The sequence below is a fragment of the Antechinus flavipes genome, chromosome 2, assembly GCF_016432865.1.
Source record: "Antechinus flavipes isolate AdamAnt ecotype Samford, QLD, Australia chromosome 2, AdamAnt_v2, whole genome shotgun sequence".
Classification (NCBI taxonomy): domain Eukaryota; kingdom Metazoa; phylum Chordata; class Mammalia; order Dasyuromorphia; family Dasyuridae; genus Antechinus; species Antechinus flavipes.
Genome location: NC_067399.1, coordinates 616,593,331 through 616,620,270, shown reverse-complemented (window position 1 = coordinate 616,620,270; position 26,940 = coordinate 616,593,331). Strand labels below are relative to the sequence as shown.

General features: G+C 36.1%; 1 protein-coding gene across 1 annotated transcript in view; it reads right to left on the bottom strand.

The window, feature by feature from the left end:
- ABCC2 (ATP binding cassette subfamily C member 2) overlaps window positions 1-26,570 on the bottom strand; it is a 70,769-nt gene extending 44,199 nt beyond the window's left edge. Inside the window, exons 1-9 of the mRNA XM_051973823.1 lie at window positions 26,472-26,570; window positions 26,172-26,345; window positions 12,127-12,252; window positions 10,410-10,544; window positions 9,630-9,749; window positions 9,077-9,132; window positions 5,931-6,162; window positions 2,934-3,109; window positions 1,217-1,394 (exon numbers count right to left, since the gene is read on the bottom strand). Coding sequence (XP_051829783.1) covers window positions 1,217-1,394; window positions 2,934-3,109; window positions 5,931-6,162; window positions 9,077-9,132; window positions 9,630-9,749; window positions 10,410-10,544; window positions 12,127-12,252; window positions 26,172-26,345; window positions 26,472-26,570 — 1,296 coding nt within the window. The remainder of the gene's footprint in view (window positions 1-1,216; window positions 1,395-2,933; window positions 3,110-5,930; window positions 6,163-9,076; window positions 9,133-9,629; window positions 9,750-10,409; window positions 10,545-12,126; window positions 12,253-26,171; window positions 26,346-26,471) is intronic.
- Between the last annotated feature and the right edge of the window lie 370 nt (window positions 26,571-26,940).

Sequence of the window (26,940 nt, the reverse complement as noted above, 5' to 3'; positions counted from 1 at the left end):
TGTCTTATGAGAACAAGAGTTTTATACCAACAAGATTCAGAGCCCAGAAATGACAAAATGTATCTGATAAAAAGCAATTCACTTGACTTCAAGTATGGACTCTATAGTTCTTTCCCTCTAAAAGTCCTTTATTTGCTGTAAGTGGTCATCATTTCCCATAAGAATAAGAGTGAGAACAATGTTCCTCCATTCATTTTGTTCATTCATTTATATTTATAGATATCTACTACAATAGAAATAAAAACTGATTTTGAATTTGTAGACCCTCTGAAAAGGTTTCAAAGACTCTCAAGATTCCTTGGACCATATTTTGAGAACTGCTGCCCTAGATTATTACTACTTTAGAACTGGAAGAGAAAGGCTTAAAGGCAGCCCTTTTTTCAGGAAAATAAGAAAGCAAGGAGAAAATAATTAGTTAACAAAGAATTTATGAAATGATTGGCCTGGCTTCAGCGAGAATGGATTAAAAGATGTTATTTTTCGTCATCTCCCTATCTGGGAAGTATGCTTACTTTTAGCATGTGAAGAGTTTTTGGAGTGGAAAGAACCATGGAATCCACACTTGATATAAAGTGATTTGCCTTTCTCTTAAACATAGTTCATTACTTCTAGAGTATGAGCCTTATTGGTATAAACCCATTGAACAAAATGAATGGAGGAACATTGTTCTCACTCTTATTCTTATGGGAAATGATGACCACTTACAGCAAATAAAGGACTTTTAGAGGGAGAGAACTATAGAGTCCATACTTGAAGTCAAGTGAATTGTATCAGATACATTTTGTCATTTCTGGGCTCTGAATCATGTTGGTATAAAACTCTTGTTCTCATGTATGTGCATCAGGTTAAATCCACCTCGATTGTCCCTTCTCTCCCCAAATCTCTTTGTCTCATGATCTTTTCAGTTCAGCAATTCATTATTTGGGAGAACACACCAGATTTCTTGGTCATAATATGAAATCAGAGAATGTCTCAAATGCCAGAATTAAAAAGCCACTAATTTTCCCTTCCTTGGACTTAACAAAGCATACAATTAACTACATTTTTGCTTTTGGACAAAAGCCCACTTACTTTCTTCAATTCTCCAATCATAAATGATAGCGAAAAAGAATAGCCCCAGAATGATCTTCTTTTGTTTTCTTATGATAGCTCCAATCCTAGCAGCTATTTGTGAGCATGGAGTCATTTTCTGAAAGAGATCTCTGATTCTACTTACCTTCCTGTAAATGGAATCCATAAGGGTTGTCCGCACATCCATGCCCAGGATGAAACAGTACTGAAAGTACCACTGAAGGCAGAAGGATTGGATGAGAGCCACCACAAAGAAGAGGGAAGACCATATATAGCCTGTCCATACATAACTTGAGGAGTCATTGGCAAATGAGATCATCAGCCTGCCAGAAAAAAGCCAAGTAAGTGACACCATCCAGACCTCCAAGACCATGAACCCTTCACTTTTGCAGACAGGTAGATGACATCACTTGATATCACTGGGGATTAGAATTACTGATGCACTAATCAGCCTCCTGGCTTGAGAGCCACTTCCCTCCCACCCTGCACCCTGCCTTTACTGAGCACCAGATTTGTAATCCAAAGGGTCTGGTTTCAAATTCTAAATCTGCCACCTACTGACTTTATGACCTTAGGTCCTCTCTCCCCCTCAGTTTCATCATCCACAAAGTGAGGATGTTGTATTTAATGATCTTTAAAGTCACTTCCAGCTTTAAATCTATTTCCTAAAGGGAACAGCAAAAGTGGAGTGGATGATGTAAGGCAATGAGATTAGGTTTCCCATTTCTTAGCCTTCCTTCTCCTCTCTTCTTCTGAGTGAGCCTGTCTTGAGTATAAATTGGGTAGATTGAATGGATTATAGCTGCCCTTACCCAAGTGCAGTTGTGGGCTTGATAAGCAAGCTTGACAAAATAACCATATGGATATGTATACATATATTGTATTTAATGTATACTTTAAAGTATTTAACATGTATTGGTCAACCTGCCATCTAGGAGAGGGGGTTGGGGGAAGGAGGGAAAAGTTGGAACAAAAGGTTTTGCAATTGTCAATGCTGAAAAATTACCCATGCGTATATCTTGTAAATAAAAAGCTATAATAAAAAAAAATTAAGCAAGGTTGAGATACTTCCAATTGAAACTAAAAGGGTTTCTCCCCTAGGACAGTGCTTTCTACAGACTACAGGAAAAATAGGTTTGTAAAATGTCAGAAAACAACTAAACCAAACTTCTCATCTCACTGTAGAATAAACAGATCCAGAGAAGTTCTAAGGTGACATGGTTAAAAACAGGACTAGATTGGGGAACATCCAATAGGCTGTTTGGATTTGAGAAATAAATAATCAAGTTCAGGCAATAACAAATTGTTCAATTTGTCCAGAATTAGAGTGTGTGATGGAGATTTGTGTGAAACAAGTTTAGAAAGGTAGGTTGGAGTCAGATTGTAAAAGGCTTTAAATAATCAAGCAGCTTGTATGTTGTCAGGAAAGCAATAGGGAGCCATTGAGAGCTCTTGATTAAGGGAATAATAGAATCAGATGTGCTTTAGAAAGATTACTTTGATTATTGTTATTTTAAAAAAAGGAAAAAAAAGATTATTTTGGCAACTGCTCAGAAGATGGATTGGAAAAAGGAAGATAAACTATGAAGCTATTGCACTAGATCAGATAAGAGACAATGAGGCGGGAGCTAGGGTGATACCACATGAATAGAAAAAAGAGAAAGAGGATTACATGTCAAAAATGCTTGGAGATGGTGGAGAAAGGAAAAGGGACTCCTTTGTTGTTGTTGTTGTTGTTGTTTTAACAACTATATGCAATAGGTTGCAATGAAAAATGCAATGGGCTGATAGAATCCAGGCTTCTGCTTAGATAAAACAGACTTCTAGGCCCCACAAAGGCAGCACAGTGCTCTACAACTCACTTTAGGAGCTGAGGACTCAGAAATGTCAGTAAGTCTTGAACCAGCTTGTAGAGGAAGGATTTCACCAAAACCCCACGGAAGGTGTTAAACAGAGCTTTGATCAGCCAGGACTTGGCAAAGTCTTGAGAGGTTCCTGTTATTGACTCTTTCTTCTTTTTTTTCTGTTTCATGTCTTCCTAAGGGCAAAAATAAGTCATTGAGAAAGGATAGAAGAACCATGAGTTAGATGCCCAACAGTGTTACAAAGTAGACTTGAGTATCCACCCAAGCTCATGTGTGTCTTCTGCAGTAAAGATTTAGGCTCATATGTGATATGAAGAAATTTAAAAGTCAGGGACAATGACATAGAACTTGATTTCTTCATATTTGGATTAATGGGTAGGCATTCTTGCCTTTGGACCCATTTTTTCCATTTTTCAAATTCTGTATATTTAACCCAGATTGTCTCTCCCATCTTCTCTGCTCTTTCCAGGTACTTGCTTTGGCTCTTGATCCAACTTGCAATGGCTACACTGCTCCTTCCTATTCTCAGTTCTGAACTCCAGCACCTCCAACCCTCAGGTAGTCTACTATTATTTCCTCAGTGCTTATACATTAATGGTTATTCCTTGCACAGCCATGACTGATGGGATGTATCTTTCACTCTGCTCCATTTAGCCCATTCTTCTCATCATCTCCTGGAACTCACTGATGCTCATTCCTGTTCTCTATCCCTTTGCTTATGCTGTATCCTCTCCTTAGTTTGTCTTCCCCTCTTCTTTCTACTTGCTTAAAATCCTTCAATTCAATAAGTTAATTGTTTCATTGTCTATACTTTAAATTCTAAAATCTTAAATTGGTGATCACTTAGTATTGAACAGTATCATGCTACAATACCTCTCGGAAGGGATTGTGGGACAACGAACTGCAGGAATTAAGGGTAACTGTGCTTGGGAGGTAGCCTGATGGTCATTGTGCTACATTAAGATCTTCTGATAATGACGTGTAGGAGAGATTCAGTGAGAAACTGGCAGCCAGGAGACCAGGGAGGGGGACTATTATAATAGTTTGGGCAAGAGGTAATGATGGCTTAGACTTGTTTATTGGAAGAGGAAATACTCCTAATCAACAGTTTTGTACAATGCCCTAAGGTTTTCAATAGACATTCTATGTTAGTTTATTTAATCTTTACAACAACCCTGTGACATCTCAGAGAAGTTAAGTGATTCATCCAGGAACATACAGTAAATGTTAGAGCTGGGATTTGAAGGTACCTCTCTTTTGACTCCTTTTTTGCTTAGACTTTTGTGGAAATGAAATGAAAAGGAGAGGATCATGCAGACGATACTGCAGAGATATATTTCCCATGATTTAGTAACACATGTGTGTCCAAATGGGGAAATGGGGGAAGAAATAAGAAACATAAAATATGTTCAGAAGAATTGTACAAGCATGATAATTATGGGAATATGTATTGGACATGTTTAACCTACCTATATTGGATTACTTGCTGTTTAGTGGAGGGGGTAAGGGGAGGAGAGAGGGAGAAAAAAATTGGAACACAGGTCTTGCAAGGGTGAATGTTGAAAGCTATCTGCATATATTTTGAAAATAAAAAGCTATTATTTTTTTTTAATTAGAGAAATGAAAAAAAAAGAATCACACATTTAATCCTCTTATTGGATTACTTACTGTCTAGAGAGGAAAAAAATTTGGAACACAAGGTCTTGCAAGGGTGAATGTTAAAAACTATCTGCATATATTTTGAAAATAAAAAGTTATTATTTTATTTTATTTTGCTGAGGCAATTGGGATTAAGTGACTTGCCCAGGGTCACACAGCTAGGAAGTGTTAAGTGTCTGAGGTCACATTTGAACTCAAGTCCTCCTGACTTCAGGGTTTGTGCTCTATCTATGATGCCACCTAATTGCCCCAAAAAACTATTATTTTAAAAAAAATAAATAAAAATTAGAGAAATTAAAAAAAAGAATTACATGTTTAACCTTATTGGATTACTTACTGTTTAGAGAGAGAGGGAGAAAAATTTGGAACATAAGGTCTTGTAAGGGTGAATATTGAAAACTATCTTTGCACGTATTTTGAAAATAAAAAAACTATTATTTTAAAAAATTTAAAAAGCAAAAAAAAAAAAAAAAACTAAAAGAAAGAAAGAAGAACCATAGTTGGCTATCAGATTTTAAGCTTGAAGAACATAAAGGCTGTTAACAGAAAAATGAAAGACCAGGGGAAGAAGTTATTGAGGGAGGAAAATGATTTCAGTTTGAGAAGCCAGTAGGACATCCAACTGAAGTTACTAAGTAGGGAGTTGAAAATGTGGGACTGGAATGTAGCAGAGTCTTTCCTCTAGATATTTTAGCCAAAGATCTAAAATTAAATGTAGTCAAGCGATCCAAGAACAGAATTATGGAGAACAACTAAATTAAGGCAGTTAAGGCTCGCTGAAATTCCAATCTCCTTTCCAAAGCCATCTCTGAGGACTCTCCTTTCTCTTTATTTAGTTGTTTTAGCCATGTGCAATTATTCATGACCCCTTTTGAGGGTTTTCTTGGAAGAAATACTATAGTGGTTTGCCATTTCCTTGTCATTTTACAGATGTAAATCTCATTCTATAATGGTTATGACTTAGAACACACAATGTAGCACTTAGCTATATACTTTCTGGTATTGTTCTCAGTTAAAAAGCCCTCAATCAGGCACTAGAACTTTTAATTTCTGGCCTTAATTCAGCCTCATGCTGTATCCCTTGGAATGAATCACTTGAATCTCTCCAAGTCTCAGTCGTCTGCCAATGAGAATAATAATACCTTATCCATATACCATTGGTATCATGGCCAGGGTCAAATGAAATAATATGTCTAAAATCATTTTAAAAATTGTAAAGTATTTAAAAATATAGGGCATCATCCTCTCTATTATTACCAGGTACATTGACATGTACCTGAGATAGGACAGCATTTGCATGTACATACACACACACCCATGCTCTAAGAAAGTTACCAACACAAGGTTGTCTTGGCTCTGACTAATGTTTGGGCCATTCATCCGGGTTTCAGATTTCTCCTGGGATTTTCTCTTCTGACACCGTTTCTGAAGTGCCTTCCTGGCCTTCTTTATTCCTGTTTCCATGTGTTTTGCAAACTCATTAGAGAGTTTTTGAGTTTTCTGGTCTTCATTCAACTCCCAGACATCTTCCAAGGTCAAGGGATGTTTATAGCCTTTCACAATGATACTGCAAAAGAAAGTTCACAAGGTTATCGAGTCAGAGCCAGAAAGGATCTTCCAAAATCATTTTTCGCACTAGATCCTTTCCCTTCTCTCTTTTCTCCCACCTTAAAAAAACAAAAACAAAAACAAATAAGCAAAGACATAACTTTCACTTAACTCTGCTGCTTCTTCCATCCTTCTGTTTCCTTAATTTTTTTTTCGACTAATTTTCCCCAATCACTTCCTTACCAGCTGCTCATCATCTTCTGCCTTAGCTTTCTACGGAAAATGGTCCAAGCACCAAGCACAGTGGTCACCAGCAACCACTAAATCAACACAATGAAGCCCCAACCCTCCTTGATCTCCCTGCAGCATATAACATTATTGAGTCTTTCCTTTGTTGTTACTTTTGTAAAAATACATTTTTATTGACCAAACCCTTGTTCTTTAAATCTTTCTTGTTTTTTTCTCTCCATAATATCTCTCCTATCGACCCCTTCAACAAATATTTATTAAAGCCACCTACTAGGCACACTGACATTAAAAAAAAAATGAACAAAGATGATCTCTGCCACTTATAGGTTAGTTGTGGATGACACATACAGAATACAAGGCTTTATGTAGCAGTTCCATGATCTAAACAGAATACTATCAGGTTTCATAAAAGGAAAGATCATTTTTGGCTGGACTTTTTCATAGAAGGCTTGATAGCGATGGCCAGTATGGACTGACAGAATTATGGTAGCCAGAGATGTGTTATCAAGTTGGTAGGGGAAGAGGCATTCTTGCTAGAATGAATAGCCTAGCTAAAGACATGGAGGTGGAAAATTACAAAAGAGGTGGAAAGTTCAGCAAAGACAGGAAATAATAGGAAATAAACGCTATCCCCTCTCATCTGAAATACCTGGTTTCCCTGCCTTCCATTTTCCAACCTACATTCCAAATAGCTATTATAGCGATTTTCCCCTAAGTGCAGATGTGATCAGCAGTATCTCCCTAACGTCACTTGAGTACAAATACAAAATTCTTCACAACCTGGCTTCAACCTGGCTTTCTAGGTTTCTTTCTATAACATTTTATGGTTCTGCCTCTCAGTATGGTGATTCAACAGAGTTTCCACTTGTCTTTCCTACGCTTATGCTTTAGCAGTATAGCCTAAGGGCTCTTTCAGTTCCTAATCCTTTCTGCACAACAAAATGCCATCAAATTAATCTTCGCAGAGTACTAGGTGAATTATGTCACCTCCTATGTTCAATGAGTCATCATTCCTAGACTTCTTAACTTGCCATTCAAGTATCTCTATAAATCTTGCTCAGCCTTTCCAGTTTTATCTCCTGTCCCTCCCTAGCCATACTGCTCTATTCATTATTTTCTGAACTTGCTTTTTAATCTTTTTTGCTCTTAGTTTTTTACTCATGGCTTTCCCTCTCCCCAGCATCATTCTTCCTCACAAGCATCCTAACCATAACTAGCATTTAAAGATCTACTTTATGGTTTGCAAAGCACTTTGAATATGTGATCTCATTTGCTCCTCAAAATACCCTGTGAGATGGGGGCTATTATTACCCCCATTCTACAGATGAGAAAACTGACCTATCCAGGTTATAGAGTTTGGATCTGAGGTAGGAATCAAATTCAAGTCTTCCCAACTTGTCCAATGCCCTATCCATGCCTCTGACTATCAAAAGTCTATCCAACCACCTGACTCTTTTTAGCAACAAGGTGATTCAGGCCAATTCCAATAGACTTGTGATGGAGAGCACCATTTGCATCCAAAGTGAGACTATGGGAACTGAATGGGGATCACAACATAGTATTTTCGCCTTTTTTTATTGTTGTTTACTTGCTTGTTTTTTTCTTTCATTTTTTTCCCCTTTTTTATCTTTTTTGTACAGCATGATATATGTGGAAATATGTTTAGAAGAATTGCACATGTTTAACCTATATTGGATTGCTTGCTGTCTACGGGAGGGAGGAGAAAGAGAAGAAGGGAGAAAAATATGAAATTTAAAATTTTGTGAGGGTAAATGTTGAAAACTATCTTTGCATGTATTTTGAAAAGTAAAAAACAAACTATTATAAAAACAATAAGAACAGAAGTTCATCCATCCATCAAGACTATCTCTATGAAGTCTTTTATGAAAAGTCCAGCTGAAACTGATCTCTCCCTTTTCAGAAGTATGAAAGTTTTTTTTTTATTTAAATGCTATATGTGGCCCTTGCCACATGGAGATTTATTACCTCTGCTATATGCAACTAAGTGGTACCTTAGTGCAAAGATCTTGGAGCCTGAAGTCAAAAGGATGGCTTTGTGACTTCAAATCTGGCCTCAGACACCTACTAGCTATGTGACCCTGGCATGTCACTGAACTGTCTGCCTCAGTTTCTTCATTTGTCAAATGTGCTAGACATTCTAGTATCTTTGCCAAGAAAACCCCAAATGGTATCATGAAGAGTTGGACCTGACTAAAACGACCAAGCAATAACATGTCTGCTCTTAGACTGTAAGCTCTATAAGGCAGAGATCATATCTTTTTCCCCTCCTTTTTTGTCTTCCAGGATACTTAGTACTTAATAAATATATGTTGAAATTGGCCATGGTGTATTTTGCGGGAACAATTTTGACCTTGGCTGATATGGTTGTTCAATTTTATAATTCTTAAGATATATTTGAAAGGGGAACTCAGGGAGTCAAAAAACTTTTAAAACCAATGAAATGAATTGATAATAGTGAAATTAAAGATAGATTGGTAGGTCATCATTTATCAATAAAAAACACTTGGACTTAACAGTGCAAGTTTTGTGTCTAAAAGAGAAGGGAATAAAAAAAAAAAAACTGACACCATACCCACTCTTATGTGACTTTCCATATCCTCTAGAGAGGGGGAAGGGAAAAAGACAAAGCTGAAGTACCAACCCATAGCCAAGGTATGTCCTACCTGTCAAACCAGCTAAAGGTAATGGAACTTAAAAATGAGGCCGTGGCAGATGGATTCTGCAAGACACAAAGAAAAGAAAAATCAGACATAGACACAACAAGAAAATCTGACATCAGGACGAGTTCTTTCTCCCAAAAGTCAGATATTTCCCTGAGTTTAATCTGTTGCCTTGAAATCTGCCAATCAAAAGTGTTTGTTGAGCATGTCTGAAGATCTCAATATGCTAATAACTGGTACATGATTTGTCAGGAGTTTCCTATGAAATAACTGACTGTTATGGAAATGTCTAAGGCTCAAGAATAGGAGATACTTCTCAAGGCAACAAGTCAATACTATCATCTTATCCTGGGCTTTTTGGGACTGCCGGGGTTGCCGTCTCTCAAAAGACTAAAACAATATAAGCTTTGAAGAAAGGGACTGTTTTCACTTTTGATTTTGTACCCCAACACTTAGCTCACTGCCTAGCATATTAATCAATTTATAAATGTATATTAATTGGTGACTAACTATGTGATAGTGTGATGAGTAAGGAGCCAAAATTACAAAATCTCACATTTGACAATGCTTTATTTTCTGGAGTCCTCTCCGAAATAGATGAAACTATCAGAATAAGGAGCTTAATACCATAGGAGATGAAATACAGGCAGAATCCAGCAAGATTGGAATTGTTTCCCTAAAGAGAAAAATAAATGTCAAAAAACCAGAGTATTGTGCCTCCAAATTGATTCTAGACCAAGGCTTCTTAACCTGGAATCCATCAGCTTGGTTTTTTTTAAACTTATATTGATAATTATATTTTAATATGATTGATTTTCTATAATTCAACATATTTTATGTACTTCTAAACATTATTCTGAGTAGCGGTCTATAGACTTCAAAGACATTGCTAAAGTCGCCATGATACACTAGAACTCTCATTTTAGATTGACCAGATATTTTCCCAATGATTAGAACCAATAATTAAGTCCCATGATCACAACTCCAGTTGGAACCCAATTTCCTTAAACTTAAGGGATTTTTGTCTTCCTCTTCTTTTACCTCCCCCCTTTTCCTCTCTCCCTTCACTAACCTTTTTAAAAATTATTATTATTATAGCTCTCTATTTACAAGATATGGGTAACTTTCAGCATTGATAATTGCAAAACCTTTTGTTCCAATTTTTCCTCTCCTTCCCCCTACCCCCACCCCCAGATGGCAGGTTGACCAATACATGTAAAATATGTTAAAGTATAAGTTACATACAATATATGTATACATGTCCATACAGTTATTTTGCTGTACAAAAAGAATCGGACTTTGGAATAGTGTACAATTAACCTGTCCCTTCTCTAACCTTTAAGAGGATCCGGATAAAAGTCTGGAACTGGAAAACTCCACAGATCAGAGAGAAAATCCAGAACATAGTCAGTACCCAAGAGTCCTGCTTTATACACCATCTCTTGCAGTGATGGATTACCAAAACCAGGACCTAAAGAAAAAAAAATCATGCTTTGTAAGAATATTGTTCACTAATAGAATGATAGAATTAATGATGGAGATGGGGAAAGAAACCCAAGGAAAAACAGTAGCCAGAAATGTTTATCTTCCTTTCCCCTATCAGTCTCCCTCTTCCCCATCCCCAGATCCCAGGAAGCAATCCTCCAGTCACCCAACTAGTTATCAGCTAGCAGTGAACTAAAATTAATAACAATGATTATTGTATTGGAACAGGGGAACTGTAGGAGTAAAAAGAAAAAGATTTCTAAACCCAACAAAATGAATCTATAATAGTGCAATTAAAGACAAAAAAAGGCAAGATCTCTGTGCCTATATTCTTATTAATATTAGTCAAAGCAAATCGAAGAATCAGAGAAGCTAGCAGCTTCATCTCTTTCACCTATTTTTGTACTTAGATACTTCAAGGTAGAAAGAAGAATGTAACTATGATGGTTTCTCCACAATCCCTTTTGGGAAGGTTTATACAAATAATACTAGACAGCTTTCTACCTGAGTATGACCTCTGACTTCCTAGGGGGTGATTATTTTTATATTCGTATATATATTCGTATCAGTTGAATTTCTCTCTCTGCTTAAATCAAGATACTCACATTTCACTCTCAGTACTTAGGTGGGAGGATACAAGAAAAGCCATTCACACTCTAGGAAGGAGCAGAAAGTTTGGGAGAAAGGAGAGATTGGTTCCAGTCCTGGCTTTGCCACTAACTATCATCTGGAGCATTTAGCTACTCTGAGGCTTAGTTTCCTCATCTGTCCCTTTGGGGAGGACATTCAAAGAAAGCTCGGTTTGGTACCTTATCACAATAATTACATTATCTTCATTCCCTGTCAAGGCAGAGGCCATTTCTTCACTAACTGTTGTAATGGTCCTGGAACCTAGAACATTTGTCTACTTAATAAATGTTTATTGAGTTATATAAAATAAGAGGTTCAAATTTACATTATATAATTTCATTATCTAAATTCTTAAAGCTATCATTTCACTTCAGGAGATGACTCCACAATTGATGCCTACCAGAAAGCTAAAATTAGGCATTCTCCAGTCTTATCCTTTTATAATCTATTTCCTCCTATTGTACAGCACTTCTTTAGAGGCAATATTCAGATTGGAAGGAATTGGTGGAAAGTTCATTGGAATGGGTATTAGGAGACCTGAGTTCTAATCTTAGCTCTGCCAGTCACAAAGTCTTTGTTTGACTCAGTTCCTCATCCAGATAATGAAGAGACTGGACTAAAATATTTCTTTTATTCATTAACTTTTTTTTCTTTCTTTCTTTGTTATTGTTTTGACAAGATAATTGGAGTTAAGTCACTTGCCCAGGGTCACACAGCTAGTAGTACCTGTTAAGTGTCTGAGGCCACATTTGAACCCAGGTTCTCCTGACTCCAGGGACTGTGCTCCAATTACTGCACCATTTAGCTGTTCTCCTCGAGTAAAATATTAAATGTCCCTTTCTGTTTTAAAAGATACTATGATACAATGACTCTTGAATTGTTCTCATTTCATCGTATGAGAATAAATTTCAGGCTCAGAGGCTGGTGATGCTTCTTACCCAGGTAACTATGAAGAGACACGGATTAGTGTACTGAACAGGGGGTGGAGTGGGCTGTTCCTGGCTTTCAACAATGGTGAGGGCCAGCTCTATGATGGATGTAATTAGAAGTAGCACAACAAGCACCTGGGAAGAGAAAAAAAGCTAGTTAGGAGGTCATTCTCAAATATAAATCCAGGAGATGAGACTAAATCAGAGGGTTTTAACCTCAGAACTGTGAATTTGAAAAAAAAATTATGACAGTATTTCACTCTCAGCAATTTCCTTTGTCACTCTTAATTTTATTTTATGCATATTTTAGTTTTTATTGTATATGTATATTTAAATTTACATTTGATTTAAAGACATTCTGAGCAGAAGTCCATTAGGCTTCACCATACTGCTAAAGAACCCATCATATCCAAAAGATTAAGAACCCCTGGTCTAGAACAAAACTTCTTAAACGTGAGTTATTACCCCATATGGGGTCACATAACTGAATTTCGGGGTCATGAAATTATGATTTATGATTAGTAATTGCTTGATTTGTATACCTATATACCTATACACCCAGGGTCACATAAAAATTTCACAGGCAAAAAGAGTCATGATTAGAAAAAGTTTAAGTTTAAGCCCTGGACTAATGTCCTCTAGTGAATCTGTGACCTATTGAGTTCCTATGGAACTAATTTCTATAAGACAAAAGATTTACAAATGATATATGTTGGTTCCAATAGGATATTTAGTAAGATAACTATTAGGAGTTTGAAAAAAGGTCAAGGTGTTAAGGTTCCATTGTCATCCCAACTCTAGCCAATCCTGTGCTCTTGCCCCAGGACTGAGGGCAGTCCCAGAAGACAGAAAGAGGTAACATCCTAGAGACTGACTGACAAAACCCTAGCTGAAAGTGCTGATAAAACAGATCACTGACTTATGAATGGACATGTAACTGATACATTCCCTGCATTAATTCCTCCATTTCCTACATTAGACATATTTCAGAGATTATTATCTTTATAATAATTAAGCACTAATGAAAATCAACAGTTAAAAAAATAAAAACAAATAACTATCAAAGTTTATTGAACAAGACTGGCTGAAGGGATATGAGGGGAAGTAAAAAAGTATGGTATAAGCAGAGAGAGACAGAAAGAGAGAAAGGAGGAGAAAGAGAGGGAGAGTAAAAAAGAAAGAAGGAGAGGGGGAATAAGGAGAGAGTGAAAGGAGGAAGCAAAGAGGGAGAGGAGGAGAAAGGAAGAAAAGAAGAGAAAGGGTGAGAGAAGGAAAGAGAGGGAGGAGAAAAAGAGAGAGGAAGAATAAGAGAGTTTCAAGAAGAAAGAAAGGGCAGAAGTGTCAAATGCAGCAGATGGGTCAGAAAGGATCATGAGGAATGAGAAAAATCCTATTGCATTTGGTGACTAGGAGAATCCTTGACAGAGCTGTACCAGTAGAACAGTAGGGTGGAAGCTAGATTATAAGGAACTCAAGAACGAAACCAGTGACAAAATAAAATGCCTCAAGAGTTTTTAGTGGTTCCCTATTGCTTTTAGGATAAAATACAATTTGTCATTTAAAGCCCTTCACCATCTGGTTCTATCATATATTTTCCAGCACATTTCACATCGCTCCCCTTCACAAACTTTATGTTTCTTTCTTTCTTTTTTTAAAAGCATTCTTAGTTATTAATGCTTATTATTATTAATCCATTCCCCTCCCCAATTACAAAGATAGTTTTCAACATTCATCTTTGTAAGATTTTGAGCTCCAAATTTTTCTCCCTCCTTTTTTCTCTCCCTCCTTCCCAAGAGAGCAAACAGTCTGAAATAGGCTATATAAAAATGCATTCATGTTTCAACAAACTTGGCCTATTGTTTCCTGAATTCAGATTTTATCTTCTGCCTTTGAGTCTTGGTCTTCCAGTATGCTCCATCTCCACCTTAGAATCTTTGACTTCTTAGCCAATCTGGCTCATTTTCAGCAATATCTTCATTATGACCCTTTCAAGATACCTTAGTCACCAATACTCTTTTCCTCTTCAAACTATTTTGCATTTCTTATCTTGATATCTTTTTAGTAACCACAGAATCAAGGGATCATAGGTTTAGAACTGGAAGTAATCTCAGAAGTCATTTATTTTTTTCAGTACCTTCATTTTACAAATAAAGAAACTGAGGTCCAGGAAGTAACTTGCCCATGCTCATACAAATAGTATGCATCAGAACTCCAGCTTAAAAGGTCAACTTTTCTGAAATATTCAATTCATGCTGCCTCTCATTAAGGGCAAGTGCCCTTTTCGAGAATTTTGTCTTTATAATCCCAGCCCCTGACACCATGTCTTGCATGTAATAAGGGTCTAACAAATGTTTTTGCAATTGAATTTATGATGCCAAGTTCTAGAGGAAGTGGGAGAGATAGGGATCCAAAATATTTGGATGAAATGTAGAAATGTGCCTGACAAAGTTTTAAGAAAACTAAATGTAAATTCCTGTTCTTAAGTTCCAAAAATCCACTATTTCTGTTACTCAAGATACCAAGTCTCCTATGAGAAAATATTTTCTCCCCTGGCTATCAATATTTAACAAGTAAAAGGAAGAAACCTCAGCAATTGTGTATCCTCACTAATGGAATCTGTTTTTATTGCTCTCTCCTGAGGTAAGAGTTACGGGGTTCATTTCTGCTGCTTGCCAACAGATAAACTTTGACCTGAAAACATTACACCTTCCTCAGGAACAAAACTTGATGCAGAATGATATGTTCTGAGGCCCATGACATCTCAGGACAATACAGGAGATATGTTTGGAAGGATCTAAGGAAAATAGAGGGGAATGGGGTGAGTGAAACAGGAAACTGAGGACTTCTTAGAATAATTCTTAGAATAATAATTCATAGAATAATGGGAAATTCAAGACTCCAAGGGTCTGTTAATCATTAAGGCTCTGGGAAGAAGAGCAAAAGACTTGCTCTTCTAGCAGAAATACCTGAGATAACCTCCTGGACCTTTACTCAACTGCTTAGAGAAAAACATGACTAATTATTTAATGGCCTGGAGATATTCAAAAAGTCTCCAAACTAGCTATCTCTATTTGTTGATTGAGGAAACCTGTTAATTAAGTATCCTTGGTTATTCTAACTTAATGGATTACTTACTTCTAAATAAATTTCCTTATTGTGAAGGATTGTATCATTTCTCATAAAATTATTAACTAAAGTATATTAAATCTATAACCTAAAATTTTTTCCCCTGAAGCAATTGAGGTTAAGTGACTTACCCAGGGTCACACAGCCTAAGAAGTGTTAAGTGTCTGAGATCAAATTTGAACTCAGGTCCTCTTGACTTCAGAGCTGGTGCTTTATCCACTGCACCACCTAGCTGCCCCTATAACCTAAATGTGGTCTATGAAGATCTGATGAGTTTGGAAAATGAAATTCTTTGTACAAACCTTATAATAGGATGCTCATACTAACTCAAGTAAGCATTTGTAAACCTTGTAAGGCTGACCAACATAAACCCATAAATTTAGGCAGACACATCTGCAAGCATTTGTAAACCTTGTGAAGGTTTATAAATTTAGGTAAACATATCTGCAATAAGCCAACTATATTGGCTTGGCTAGAATTTCCATCTAAGCAGGCAGTGAAAATTAACCAGATAAAGGGAGAGGGGAGTTATGGATTCTTGTGAGTTTTGACTATATAATTGCCCTTAATTTCTGGGACCACAGCCTTCACTCTCTGGAGATATGCAGTGAGTGGACTGTCCACTTCTCCTGAGATTCTAATAAAACTTCTGTTCTTCACTTTGAGATATCTCTGAGAAATGCAAATTAAGACAACTCTGAAATATCACTACACACCTCTCAGATTGGCTAAGATGACAGGAAACGATAATAATGAATGTTGGAGGGGATGTGGGAAAACTGGGACACTGATACATTGTTGGTGGAGTTGTGAACAAATCCAACCATTCTGGAGAGCAATTTGGAACTACGCTCAAAAAGTTATCAAACTGTGCATACCCTTTGATCCAGCAGTGTTTCTACTGGGCTTATATCCCAAAGAGATCTTAAAGAAGTGAAAGGGATCCACATGTGCAAAAATGTTTGTGGTATTTTTGTAGTAGTGAAGAACTGGAAAATGAATGAATGCCCATCAATTGGAGAATGGTTGAATAAATTATGGTATACAAATGTTATGGAATATTATTGTTCTGTAAGAAATGACCAGCAGGATGATTTCAGAGAGGCCTGGAGAGACTTACATGAACTGAGGCTGAGTGAAATGAGCAGAACCAGGAGATCATTATTCACAGCAACAACAAGACTATACGATAATCAATTCTGAGAGACATGACTCTCTTCAACAACAAGATAATTCAAACAAGTTCCAATTATTCAGTGATAAAGAGAATCAGCTACACCCAGGGAGAGAACTATGGGAAATGAGGGTGGACCACAACATAGCATTTCAGCTCTTTCTGTTATTGTTTGCTTGCATTTTTGTTTTCCCTCTCAGGCTTTTTTCTTTCTTCTAGATCCTGTTTTTCTTGTGCAGCAAGATAACTGTATAAATATGTACACATATATTGTATTTAACATATACTTTAACATATTTAACATGGATGGGATTGTCTGCCATCTAGGGGAAGGAGTTGGGGGAAGGAGGGGAAAAGTTGGAACAGAAGGTTTTGCAAGGGTCAATGTTGAAAAATTACCCATGTGTATGTTTTGTAAATAAAAAGCTATAATAAAAAAAAAGAAGTAAAAAAGAGATATTTCTGAGTAGTCATTTTAAGTTAGGACTTGCTGTACCACACAGGAGGATGGTTTCAAAAAAAAAAAGACCTCTGAGGTTCTGGATGTCTCTAGTCTACCAAACACATATAAATAGCTCACTGGCACAATAGAAAGAGACAGTATGATACAGTAGAAAGAGTTTTGGGTTTAGAATTGGAGGACCAAAAATGGGCTTAATTATGTCTTTAGGGCATTTTCCCTGGACTTTGTTAAATTGATTATGTGTTGTGCCTCATAACCTATGACTAAAGAGCTATCAGTCTCCCTTTATCAGGAAGTGGCTTCCTAGTAGCTACCTCTTAACAAGGAGTCAATATAGAGAGTATGTGATTTTGAAGACATGAAACCTAGAAGCTGGTAGCATAGAGAAGCCCAAATACCTCTGAGACCAAGAAAGATCCCCTCAAAAAGTCAATATAATGTCCAACAGAGACCAGAGATATGTGTCTGGCAAAGAACAACATGACACAATCACTAGGAAACATGAGCAGCTCTACAAGCCATGCATGTGCCCTCGCCCATAGATTCCTAAAATGTTCCCTGGTCATCCTTATTCCTTATGACAATACATTCTATAGTCAAATATGTTCTTTCTGTGTGTCCTCTTCTTCTAGGGGGTTGGTAACAGGTAGGAAAGTATACGTCCTGTGGCATTGGAGGCTTAGTCATTTTATTTGCTGTGCTATTTGATTAAATTTTATTTTGAACTAACATCTACCAAAGAATTGGAAAAAATAAAAATAAAGTTTCATGAGCTATAGTTAAAACCTTTAGAAAGGGGTACTACCCACAAGTGCTTTAAACTAGAGATGCCCCAGGGACTTAAATCTTTAAAAAGAATCAAATTTTAAAAATTATTTGCAAAAGTTAAATTGATTGGAAACTTTGACTTCTTAGAGATGTTACTTAGAGTTTTGTTAACCTTTGTGAGGAAATAACTGGTTCCAGAGAGTGGGGTAGGATTGAAACCCTAACCTTTGGTCATATAGACTTTAATTATCATTTCAATCCTACCCCACTCTCTGAGACCAGTTATTTCCTCACCTATCATAGTATTATGCACATAATGGGTGCTTAGCAAATAACTGATGAATTAATTAGACTGAGTAAGGAAATCCAATAGGCTTTCCATTATCTGTTTTCATGATGGGGCCTCAATTATTTTTTTTTACTTATTGTCCTCCTCACCCTGGGTAAGGGAGATATTCCTCAGAAATTTCCCTTATTGACAAGCCTTATTTTGAAGTGACCAAGGCTGTCTATCAATTTAACTGTTGCAGACAATTTTTTTCAAGATTGTATCTTTCAAAACTCCTGAACTTTCTTTTCTGAGTATTAATGGATTATAACCTAAAAGTATTGGACCTGGGTCAATTAAAACCAATTTACACAAAGTCATTTAAGGTCATAAGTCACAAGGATCAAAGATTTAGAGATAAAAGGGATCTTAGAGGCGATCTCACTCAATCCTCTCATTTTATAAGCAAACAGATTTGTGGAAATTAAGTCCTCCTTTAGCTCAGTTCCCTACCTGTGTTGTTCTCTACCTCATTAGAATGAAAACTCCTTTAGGACAGAAACTATCTCTGAGTTATATTTTCACCCTCAGACCTTAGCAAATGAAAAACATTTATTTCCAAGCACTTTGCTAAGTGGCTTGATCTAGGTCACTCTAATTAACATCAGAGGCAGAGTTTAAACCTAGTTCCTCTGACTCCAAGTTATTCCCTCCCTCCCTCCCACCCCCTTTCTTTGTCTCTCTCTCACACATTCACACTTATAAATTAGCCTATTTGAGAATGTTTCTTTCTGAACTATTTCTAATAAAAAAAAAGTATTTGTGATTTGCAGCATGTCAAATAAGAGAGTATCTACATAACAAATGAATCACCTGCTTGAATCTCTGTTTTGCCATTTATAAGTAATGAAAGATCCTTCATTTCCACAAGCTTCAGATTTCTCATCTATAATAAAAATAATAATGCTTGCCCAAGTTATTGACTATAAGAAAAGAGTTTTGAACAAAAAACATAAACATAAAATGCTATGCGCTATTATTTCTACTAGTTGTGATAATACCATTGATATTTGTTATATAAGACAGAGCACAAATCTGTGTTTTCATAGTCAGATGACAAATCAAGCAACATTTCTAGACCTCAGTTTCCTCATATGTTAAGATCAGGGTGTTAGACTAGACATTTCCTTCTAGCTAAGATTAAAATCAACATCAAATTAGAAGGCTAAAGATGAGAAGAGGGCTTCATGCACTTACAATAGCTTTAATCTGACCTACTTGAAAAAGCAATTGACTTGAAAAAGGAGAAATAGATAAAGGTAATGATATTGGTTCTGATTATCACTATTTTAAATATATATATATAGTCTAAATGAGACAAAAAGTAAGGAAGACAAAAGAATACAAAGACATGTCAAACATTAAACATTTAATATTTTCACCAAATATATATGGCATCCAAGGAAAACACTAATTCAGAAGATAAACTCTTTTGCAAAACCTTAATCTGAGGGTGGTAGCTAAAATCACTAGCAGTAGTATCACTTCACAAAACAATGAAAAGCAATGAAGCTTGATATGTGTGCAAAAATCATAATCATTTTATAGAGATGGAAAAGTAAACATCTAAGTTGGGGATTACTGGTTATCATAGACTAAAAACAAAAAAAGAACCTCAGAGGATTAATTTTACAGATGAGAACACTGAAGTCCGGCAAAGTTAAGTGACTTGCCCAATTTTATACAGGTAGTAAGCAGTAGAGTCAAAATTTGAACCAAAAAATTGGTATGAGACCTTGATATGAGACTCAGATTATCCCAAGAATACTTGCAAATAAAACTGAAGGACAAATAGATGAAAAGAAAAAAGAGAAAGAAAGTAAGAAATAGATTTGCCAATTATTTCTTCAGCTATTTTCACTATCCTGGATTAACTATCATGTTTAGACTTATACAGTTCAGTAAACAATGTGCTATTTGAGGAAATAAAAATAGCACTTTAAAAGATTTTAGGAAAAATCATTATTATTGTTCAGTCATGTGCAACTCTACATGACCCATGAATTTTGTCCATTGGACTTTTTTGGCAAAGATAGTGGAGTGGTTTGCCTTCTTCAGTGCATCTCCATTTAACAGATGAGGAATCGAAGCAAATAGAGATTAAATGATTTTTTTTTCAGATTTATATGTATTTGAGGTCAAATTTCAAGTCAGATCTTTCTGACTCTACATCTAGTGCTCTATTCACTGCAACATCTAGCTGTCCCAGAAAAAGTCACTAGACATAATCAAATGTACACAGAAATTCATATGTAAAGACACATATTTCTGAAGTCAATTAGGAATATCTAGTTTAAAGTAATTTTAAGATAATTTCAAAGAGTGATGATTCTAAAAGAATGGACAGTATTACCCCTTCCTTGCTCCCCAAAATGACAACTGCAGGAGAAAAAGTTGTGAATTTGGAGGCAGAGGCTTTGGTTCAAATTTTGACTCTACTGCTTACTACCTGTATAAAATTGGGCAAGTCACTTAACTTTGCCGGACTTCAGTGTTCTCATCTGTAAAATTAATCCTCTGAGGTTCTTTTTTTTGTTTTTAATCTATGATAACCAGTAATCCCCAACTTAGATGTTTATTTTTCCATCTCTATGAAATGATTATGATTTTTGCTCACATATCAAGAATATCCTTGATGAAAATTTGTGAAGGAAGCAGCAGTCTTTTGTGGCATTTATTAAACAGGGAAAATTGGGGTCACACAAAATTCTTTGATAGATGAAAGCAAAAAGAAAACGTTGTTCAAGTGATTTTCTTAGTATCATTATCAAGGGAAGCATAAAATGGGGAGAGGCATATAAGTCAAAGGTGTTCAGATATGAAGAAAATGCTGTCCAGAGGTCACATAGAAAGATTCCTTATGGAATTCTTAGTTGTTGATTAAGTCCAGAGGAGATGCATATAGGGCTCATATCTTCTCTCTAATAGTCTTTGGGCTAATTATCATGTTGACTTTAGGGGAAGATATATTTTCAGGAGCTGACCAATGAATTCTTTCTTGTATTTTGGCTCTGGGCAGTTTTGTTTTATAATTCTTTGGGAGACTGTATTCAGGTTTTGTGTGTGTGTGTGTGTGTGTGTGTGTGTGTGTGTGTGTGTGTGTGTGTATTTGGTCTTTGTTTTCAGGGAGTTTGAGAGATGTTATGAGTACCAGCAACATATTATCTCTATTAATTTGCATGCAAAAATGTTTTTATCAAGGAAATGTATAATTGGAAACAGATTGCCTAGTGCAATCAAATGGGCATTTCCACCTGGCTATAAATCCCAGTCTGTGAGAGCTAGCACTTCCCACCAAATCACAACTTGTCTGGGTCTCTATTCCCTCGCCTCTAAATCTATGATTTTATGAATGAGTCCGATTGAATGGACAGCTCCCCATGGTAGCAGTATAGGAAGCCTATTACCATATCAGTATATCAGAGGGCATCTAATCCAAACCTCTCTTTTTTCAGAGGAGTAAATTCAGATCCAGGGAATGATTTGTCCCAGATCCCACTATTTGTGATTGTAAGAGTTGTCAGGGATTTCTTATTCAAGAGTCCCTGCTTGTTCCATTGAAAGTTCAAATGTACCTATGTTTAGCATTAGATCAGTGGGTCTAATGGGAGACTAGATGCATTGACATTGTGGTTAGGATTCCTGGCTGTAGTTAATCTGCCATACTTATTAATTGGATGATGGGAAAAAAGCCCATGGAAAATAACTATTGGCATGAGCTGAGTAAGGATTCTCCTGACCAATTTTTCCAACATGACACCTTCTTGAATGGAAACTATTATATCTGGTTCATGCTTGGCCATATCTATAATTTTTGCCTGGAATTGACATCAAAATAAGGGAATGCTTTCCCTTATGTCCCTATTCTGTTTTGACAAATTTCTATAATCATGTTGGATAACAGTTGGAAAACCATATTAAATCTTATAAGTTAATTTAAGGAACACATCTGACTTAATGTGTATATTGTAAGATAAAGGTATACCAGCTACTTATTGCTGGTTAAATTAAAGATCCTTTAATTTTTCAATGCTATGGGGATAATTAGGCAAATTATTATGTATAAAGTTTGTGAAACTAGAATATTCTATTAGCTATCATGAGAACTATTTATTTTGTGTTAAGGAAAGAATAGATAGCTTGTAGGAGATGCAAATTATTTTGTTAAGGAGTCTGTTCATTTGAACAGAACTAGAAGTTATGTATCCATCCCAGAAACTTTTGCTAACTTTAGATAAATCTAGCAACTTTAGATGAATTTGGTTTTGTATTGGAATACATCTTATAATATTGGCTTCTGATTTCTGTGTGTAAATATAAGGGATGGATATTGGTGATAGATAAAATTGCGAATTCCCTGGTCTAATAAAAGATTCCATGAGATTTGAGCTAAATTTTATTATCTTACTTGTTTATTGGCAAAGTAAATTGGAAGTTTGTTCTGAAATCAATTAGTAGGATATTTCTACAAGTGACCTAGCTAGAGAAGAATAGACTAGAGCCATAGGACTGCATCAGATGTATTTAGATGAAGGAATACATCTACTTTTTCTTTTGCATCTTTTGGCTGTAAGGTTTATTTATCAAAGGGGACTCCCTTTTTGATTTTGTCAGTGTTATGAAAGGGGATTGCCCCCTTTGATTTTTGTCAAGTCATCCATTTTTCCATTTTTGTCTTTGGTTTAAAAGAAATAGTCAAATGACCATCCTTTTTAATAACTTGTTGGTCTTGTTAATAAATTGATCAAATTGCTGCCATCTCCCCTAAGAAAGAAAAAGAGTCATAGGCTCTGTCCATTAGTATCTATGTTCTAGATTGTCTGAGTTCTAGATTTTCAGCCATACTTGAGCACACAAAGAGATTCCTCTAGGGTTTTATGGCTTTTTGCTTTCTGATCATAACATCTTCTGTAGATGCTTCAGGACACTTCCATTTCCCCTAGAGAGTGAGCTATCTCAGACAACTTATTGTGGGAGATAAAGACAGGAAAAAGGTAGAGTTCACCTGCTAAGTTCACATAGGTGGAAGAGGTTATGAACCTGAAGTTATAAACCCTAAGTTTGAACCCACATAAGACACTTAATGGCTATTTAACCATAAGCAAAATGCTTAACTTCTAAGGATCTTGTTTTTCTTCACTTATAACAATAATACATAACATCTTACAGGACTATTATAAAACAAGTACTGTGTAAGTCTTAAAATACCACAGCAATATGCATGTAATAGCTAAATTAAGTATCCAATATTAAATGCCATTCATGTTTAATATTTAAGTATCTAATTAACCTTTAATTATTTATTTAACATCAACTATTTAATTATTAAATCAACTATGTGGTTAATTTTTGATGACTGAGCTGTAGCTAATAATGAAACTAAGTTAAAGTTGAGTAGTTTCCACTTATTTAGAAAAGATAGTATATTTCTTCTCTTCAGTTTGTATCTCCTTTTCCTTTATTTTTAAGGTTGATGCTTGCATAAATTTTTAAAATCAATTACAGTTTAGTTTTGTTACTATTAATTCCATGATAAGTTTTTCTTCTTCTAATGCTTCATTGTGACTTAGAAGTGATCTTGGAATAAAAGTTTCAAATACAGGGCTGGTGATAGTATATACAACTGTCAGCTGAAAAGTAGCTAGCCAACTTAAGTTTAGGAAGGCCCATACCACCAAAATATTGATCATTTAGGTAGATATTTTTCATCAGAGAAATTTAGAAAAGCAATCTATATAAGGCATGAAATTATAGCCATATGGCTCAAGGAAGGAGGTAGTCTGCTGGTGGTGCTATCCAGCAGCACCAACCACCACTAATGGCAATGAAATGGAAAGTCTAACTCCCAGAGCAAAGCAATGGGCTTGTCAAGCCCCCTGAGGACATATTCCAACACACACAAAACAAGGATGATCATAGAATCACTCAGGTGGGGGGAACCTCAGAGACCATCCTCTCTAAACTCCTCTGAAATAAACTTAACCAGGTATCATTTATCCTTAAGCCTGAATGCCTCAGGTGAATCACCTCAGAAGTGTTCTGATGAGGGCAGAGTACAAGGAGTTAATCACCTTTCTACAACTAGAAAATATCTCTCTTTTAGTGGACTCTAAGACTGCATTTGCTTTCTTGTCTGACATCCATATTTGGTTAATAATTCATTAAAAGTTCCAAGTATTCCCAAGTGAACTGCTGCTTAGCCATGTCTCCATCACCTTGTATTTGGGAAATAAACTTTTTTGAACTCAAGTAAAAGACTTTAGGGGCAACTAGGTGGCACAGTGGATAGAGCACCAGCCCTGAAGTCAGAGGACCTGAGCTCAAATCTGATCTCAGACATTTAATATTTCACACTGCCTTGGGAAAGTCACTTAACCCCAATTGCCTCAGCAAAAAACAAAAACAAAAAACTATATTTATCCCTATCAAATCTCTTCTTATTAGATTTATCCCAATATTCCAGCCTGTCAGATCTTTTTGAAGCTTATATATAATAGTATATTGTTGGAAGGTGTGTTGATCTTAAAACATAAGAATCCAGTTCGACATGATGAAATCAGTTTTGATCCCTATATAGGCAAGAAAATGTTTCATGAGTCATGGAATGAGAAAGAAGACTATGGCCATATGGATTACAAAGGAATGATGGTCAAGCCTTTGAATCAGGGGACCCCTAACTAATAAATATCACTACCACTCACAATCTTATTTGGTAAGTCTCCAAGATAATTGAAGATATAAAAACTTACTCCCTTTATTCAGTTGATATTCACAGTAGGGAGGAGAGAAAGAAATATCTATCACCCCAACCCTGCCAGGTCCTCTAAAGTGCTTTACTATCAGGACCTACTTTCTACTAACAAGACTTTGGAAGAGTGAAGTACCTCTTCTTTAAAAAATTATGTAGTATGGGAGTGAATTAATCTTTGGTTAGAAAGACAGACATGTTGTTTTAAAGAACTGCCTAGTGACATTTAAAAAAAATATTGTTTCATAAAACATCATTATTATGGAAATCCATAATCTAGACTGGTATAATCACATACGTAGTAAATAAGAATTGGATCTGCATTCAAATTTCACCTCATGTATTTAATAACTGTATGACTCTGGCCAAGTCAAGTTTTTCTTTCCTCTTCTATAACACAGGTCGTACAATAGGCCTTCAATATAAACCTTGAACTCTAAGGCTCCTATAGTGCCTACATAATAAGGCTATTCTGAGGATCAACTAAGATTGCACTTTGTAAACTTCCACGCCTAACAGAAATGTCAGTTATTATTTTGTGGGAGGTTCGGAAGTGTACTTTGGAGTCCTGCTTCTTAAACTATGGGTCATGACCTCACATGAGATCTTATAACTGAATGTGGTGGTCACAAAATGGTGATTTATTATCAGTAAATATTTGATATGTATATCTATTTTACATACCTATAAGTCTGGGATCATGTGAAAATTTCTCAGGCAAAAAGGCATCACAAATAGAGACAGTTTAAGAAACATTGCTTTAACTGCCTGCCATCTAGGGGAGGGGGTGGAGGGAAGGAAGGCAAAAGTTGGAACAGAAGTGATTGCAAGGGACAGTGTTGTAAAAAATCACCCATGTATATGTTCTATCAATAAAAAAGCTATAATTTTTTTTAAAAATAAAAAAGAAACAATGCTTTACAGAATACAAATAGGTTTGAAATATGGACCCCCCTCATCCCACCCCATCATCTCCCATGCTAATAAAATCACATAAGTTTCATTCATCAGAAGTGCTCAAATGAGCCTATTTCTCTCTTAAAAAAAAAAAAAAAAGTTTTTCTTCATTGCTTCCTTGATCAACCATTTCTAATTGTAAATGATGTCAGGTTGAACCAGAGTGTAAGAACATGAAATCTCCCCCATTAACAGATTCAAGGTTATGTCAACAGATAGTATGGGTAAAGGCCCATGTCAGTATGCAACATGAAGTAAATGAGCTCAAGGGTCTGCTGGGTCTTGACTTAGATATAAAATGAGGGAGTTGGATTAAATGTCCTCTAAAGTCCCTTTCAGCTCCAGATATAGGATCATGTGGGGATATTACAGAAACCAGAGTAAAGGGATAAAGAAGAGAGGGCAGTTTGGTTGCTTCCTTATTTTCCTACTTGAACTTCTTTGCTATGGACCCAGGACAGAAGGTAGGGAAATAGTGAAGACATCATACCTGCTTTGTAAGGTAAAGATGGGTTAACGATGACTTGTTGGTTCTGGATTTATATATGCAGTACAAATGCCTAGGAGCCAAAAGCCAAAGGAAGCCCAGAGGTATCCAGACCAGAACAGTTTGCTCAAAGCACAGAGGCAAGTCAGCATCTGGTCTGTCCAGGAACGAGGCATTCTAGTGAAAAGGAGAGAGAATCTACATTAAGCACATTTGTTTCATGCAAGTGTATTTTCCAATTTTTTGTTAAATTGTTCCTTTAAAACAAAGCTCATTCCCAAATGAATATTCATCACCACTTACCCTCCCTTCCCAATCACTTGTAGAGTGAAGTAGTTCTCTGTTTTCTAGGTTTGGAGTGACCTTCTTATTGTACAGCCTAAAGCGATAGGCATAATTCATGTGCATAAAAGTGGGGTGTTAGGTTCTCATTTTTGTTTTTCTTTATTCATTAGATAAGAAAAAAAATCTTGAATAAATACTGAAGACTAGAACCTTAGGGAAGAGGGTAGATAATGAACTCTAGGAAGTTAAAAAGATAAAATGGAGGAAAGGAATACTAACTTCAGAGATTTCCACCTTGGGTATCTAAAGCAAAATTCAACTATAATACTTACCTCCTTGTTGGCAAATAATATAATATTTGGGCAGCTAGGTGGCTCAGTGAATAGAGCACCAGACCTGGAATCAGGAACACCTGAGTTCAAATCTAGTCTCAAATCTAGCTATATGATCTTGGGCAAGTCACTTAACCCTGTCTGCCTCAGTATCC